The sequence below is a fragment of the Dipodomys spectabilis genome, unplaced genomic scaffold (assembly GCF_019054845.1).
Source record: "Dipodomys spectabilis isolate Male_0828 unplaced genomic scaffold, ASM1905484v1 ptg000145l, whole genome shotgun sequence".
Lineage (NCBI taxonomy): Eukaryota > Metazoa > Chordata > Mammalia > Rodentia > Heteromyidae > Dipodomys > Dipodomys spectabilis.
This window is the reverse complement of record NW_024870822.1, coordinates 5,373,275-5,376,244: the sequence shown is the minus strand read 5'-3', so window position 1 is coordinate 5,376,244 and position 2,970 is coordinate 5,373,275. Positions and strand designations below refer to the sequence as shown.

Sequence of the window (2,970 nt, the reverse complement as noted above, 5' to 3'; positions counted from 1 at the left end):
TGATGCCATAATACCCCTTACAATATGATACTGTCGTATGACTTACTTATTTATCTATTCTCCATTTCAAGAAGCTGGAATGGAGCTCAGAAACATAATAAGCACTCAATGAATACTTCTTGAATACTGTATAAATCTTAGAGAAGGATCACAGCTTTATATGAGAATATTAGACAGTTTAGGGAGTCCAAAAGTACTTTTTAAAAACATTAAAACATCAAGGACTTCCAAAGACTACACATATTTTGGGGAGAAAAACCTCAAACTCTAGTTTTAGTTCTAGTTCTCAAAGAACCTATCTAGCAGAGACATGGCAACAAACCAAATATACATTGTCCTTGATTTTTCCTAACTCCTCCTACACATCACTCATTCCCGATAGTGTGATCTGATCGTAGCAGTGTTGGGAGCCCCTTCTGTTGTCTCAGGAGAGACTGATTGCTAGCCAGGCCACAGCTTCTACAACCTGTGATGGGGCTTCCCCAGGTCTTCTCCCAGAGGAGAAACTATGAGATTTACCATGCAAGTGAACACTGTACGTGGGATACGAGCTGGGAGTAACAAATAGAGCAGAAATACAGAACAGAAAATAATCATCTTTGAAATGACAACAAATGGGACACAATATCTAAGCACTAACACCTAAGGGGGTGGCTGCCCAGCTCTGCAGAGCAGCTCCTCAGGAGAGAGAGGCTGACTTCTTTGCAGGTTGCCTGGTCTTCAGTCCTTGTAACTTTTCATCTTTGAGCGCCTTCAGGAATTTATCTGCAGTAGAGAAAAACCAACTTAGCTATAGCACAGAGAAGGACTTTTTCTCAACCTTCTGGTAATTGCGCTTCCTACATAAGCCTAAAATCCCCTAATAGCTGAAACATATCTAGGTGGAACAGTCTAGAAACTGTTTCTCTTCCAGGGCTATAAAATAGGTATGTTACAGGGTATCTGATGGATTGCAGTGCATTCCTACTGCACATAGGTTACTTCAAACATCTCCTCCCTGTGTGTTTGGGGGGGGGAGTCTGAGGGGGGTGTAGAGTGAAGAGCTTAACCTGCTGTATACAAGAGTTGAAATGATCTTTCTAGAACAATCTCCCTCCTTCAGTGGTTAAACTGAAAGGCTTAGCAGGGAAAGGTTATGGGAACACATAGCCTACTGACTAATATGTAATAAACACGCTCTTCTTGGAATGTGGCTGTATTGAACCCCCTTACACTCCAGTAGGGAGGTACTAGTTCACACACGAGAGGTCCCTGCCACATCAGAATACTTGGTCTTCCCCATGTTAGACCTCAGATCAGAGATGGCAGAGGAGTCCAGAACTCTGACCACAGGGTAAGACTACCCTCCATCACCAGGAAATGGAGTGTCCCAAGACCAGACAATAAAGAGCCTTGGGCCTTCCAGGTTGGGCAATTCCCAACTTCTCCCTCTCCTAAATGGGTGGAGTTAGTTCCAGGTGTGGAGGCTCAGAGCCTACCCAAAGGGTTCAGGATTATAGAGTTTGGGGCCACATGGTTCATGGCGGTCAGCTGTGTGGTGAAGGGGATGGGGGGGTCAGTTGAGATGCATGACTGGGCAGGTCTGGGCTCTGGGGGGGAGGGATAGATTTTGGACCTGCGGTTCCCAGGACTAGAGTCGGATCATTAGGCCACAATCTGGTTCCCCGGCCTGAAGCCAAGGAGGGAGCTAAGGTTGGGTTCAGGTTGGTCCCGACGAGGGTCACGCACAGCGCTGGGAGTCGAAGCCATCCCCAGTGATGGTGAGCAGCTCCAGCTCCTTGATCCGGATCTCCAGCTCACACAGCTCCTCGGGGTGGGAGGCAGAGGCGAGCCGGGGCGTGGTGGGGCCGGGGGCCAAGGTCGAGGCAGCCCCCTCGGGCCCTGGCGAGTAGAAGAAGCGCAGAGGCTCGTAGGGGATGGAGGCCAGGCCGGAGGGCCAGGGCGGACAGGGACGCTCGCTGGGGGGCCCCAGGCCGGGCGGCAGCGAGGGCGTCGAGGCTGGGGGCCCGAGGGGGAGGGATCGCCCCCCGGCCGCCCCGCCCGCCGGCGCCCCGCCCGCCTTCAGAGGCACGAAGAGCTTCTTCCAGATGTTAAAGTCGCTCAGCGGCGACGAGGAGATGCCCCGATCGTAGAGGGACGGGAAATAGAGGGGTGGAGCCGGCCGCTGGCTCATCGTGGGGCTCTGGCTGCCGCGCCGCCCCTTCGGCATCTTTTGAATGGGAGGCTGCGTGGGAGGAACCCCGCGCCGACAGAGCGCGCCTCGGCCCCGCGTCGTCGCCGGGGTCGCGAAGTTCCACGGGCCACGCCCCGACGGAGCGCGGCCCCACCCTCCGCTCCAGCCCCACCCTAGACAGGCGGGACTCTCAAGTCCGAGGCCACGCCCCAGAACGTGCCCCGCCCCGCCGCAGGGAAAGCCACGCCCTCAGGCCTCCAGCCCTTGGTTTCCGCGAATGCCCAACACAAACTCGCTTCGCGGTAGCCCCGCCCCCACGCCGGCCCCACCCCCCACGCCGGCCCCGCCCCGCCCCCGGCTCCTCCCACTATCTTCCAATTCCTTTGTCTAACGTTTTGGTGTGCGTGAGTGTTGGTGCTAGTACTTGAACTCAGGGCTTGAGCGCAGACCCTGAGCTTTTCCTTTTCTTTCTTTCTTTTTTTTTTTTTTGCTCAAGGCTAGCCACACAGCTCCACTTTTGGCGTTTTGGTGGTTAACTGGAGATAAGAGTCTCATGGGTTTTCCTGCCAAGGCTGGCTTTGAACCCCTCACCTCAGGGCTCAGGCTTTTTGAGTAGCTAGAATTACAGCCCTGAGCCACCGACTCGTGGCTCCTATATGTTTATCCCAAAGAAGGAAGCAGGGAGCTGGCCAAGACTGCAAAACAAAACTTTTTTTCAGCCCTCCTGTCCTTTATTGAGGAAAGAAAAACATTCCCAACCACCTGCCTCAGAACCCTTTTCCTTCCTAATCATCTGG

The 2,970-nt window shown here is 53.4% G+C and overlaps 1 protein-coding gene across 1 annotated transcript; it reads right to left on the bottom strand.

Annotated features, from left to right (window-relative positions):
• Positions 1–260: 260 nt before the first annotated feature.
• CUNH11orf91 (chromosome unknown C11orf91 homolog) lies at positions 261–2,265 on the bottom strand. Its single transcript, XM_042691647.1, has 2 exons — positions 1,729–2,265; positions 261–765 (listed from the first exon to the last, which is right to left on the bottom strand). Exons 1-2 carry the CDS (start codon positions 2,207–2,209, stop codon positions 680–682), a joined length of 567 nt encoding a protein of 188 aa, XP_042547581.1. The 5' UTR covers positions 2,210–2,265; the 3' UTR covers positions 261–679.
• Between the last annotated feature and the right edge of the window lie 705 nt (positions 2,266–2,970).

Coding starts and splice junctions, on each gene's coding strand:
- CUNH11orf91 (XM_042691647.1), bottom strand. CDS start 2,209: ATGCCGAAGGGGCGGCGCGGCAGCCAGAGCCCCACGATGAGCCAGCGG. Junction 766..1,728: donor TGGCTTCGACTCCCAGCGCT/GTGCGTGACCCT, acceptor TCTCTACTGCAG/ATAAATTCCTGAAGGCGCTC.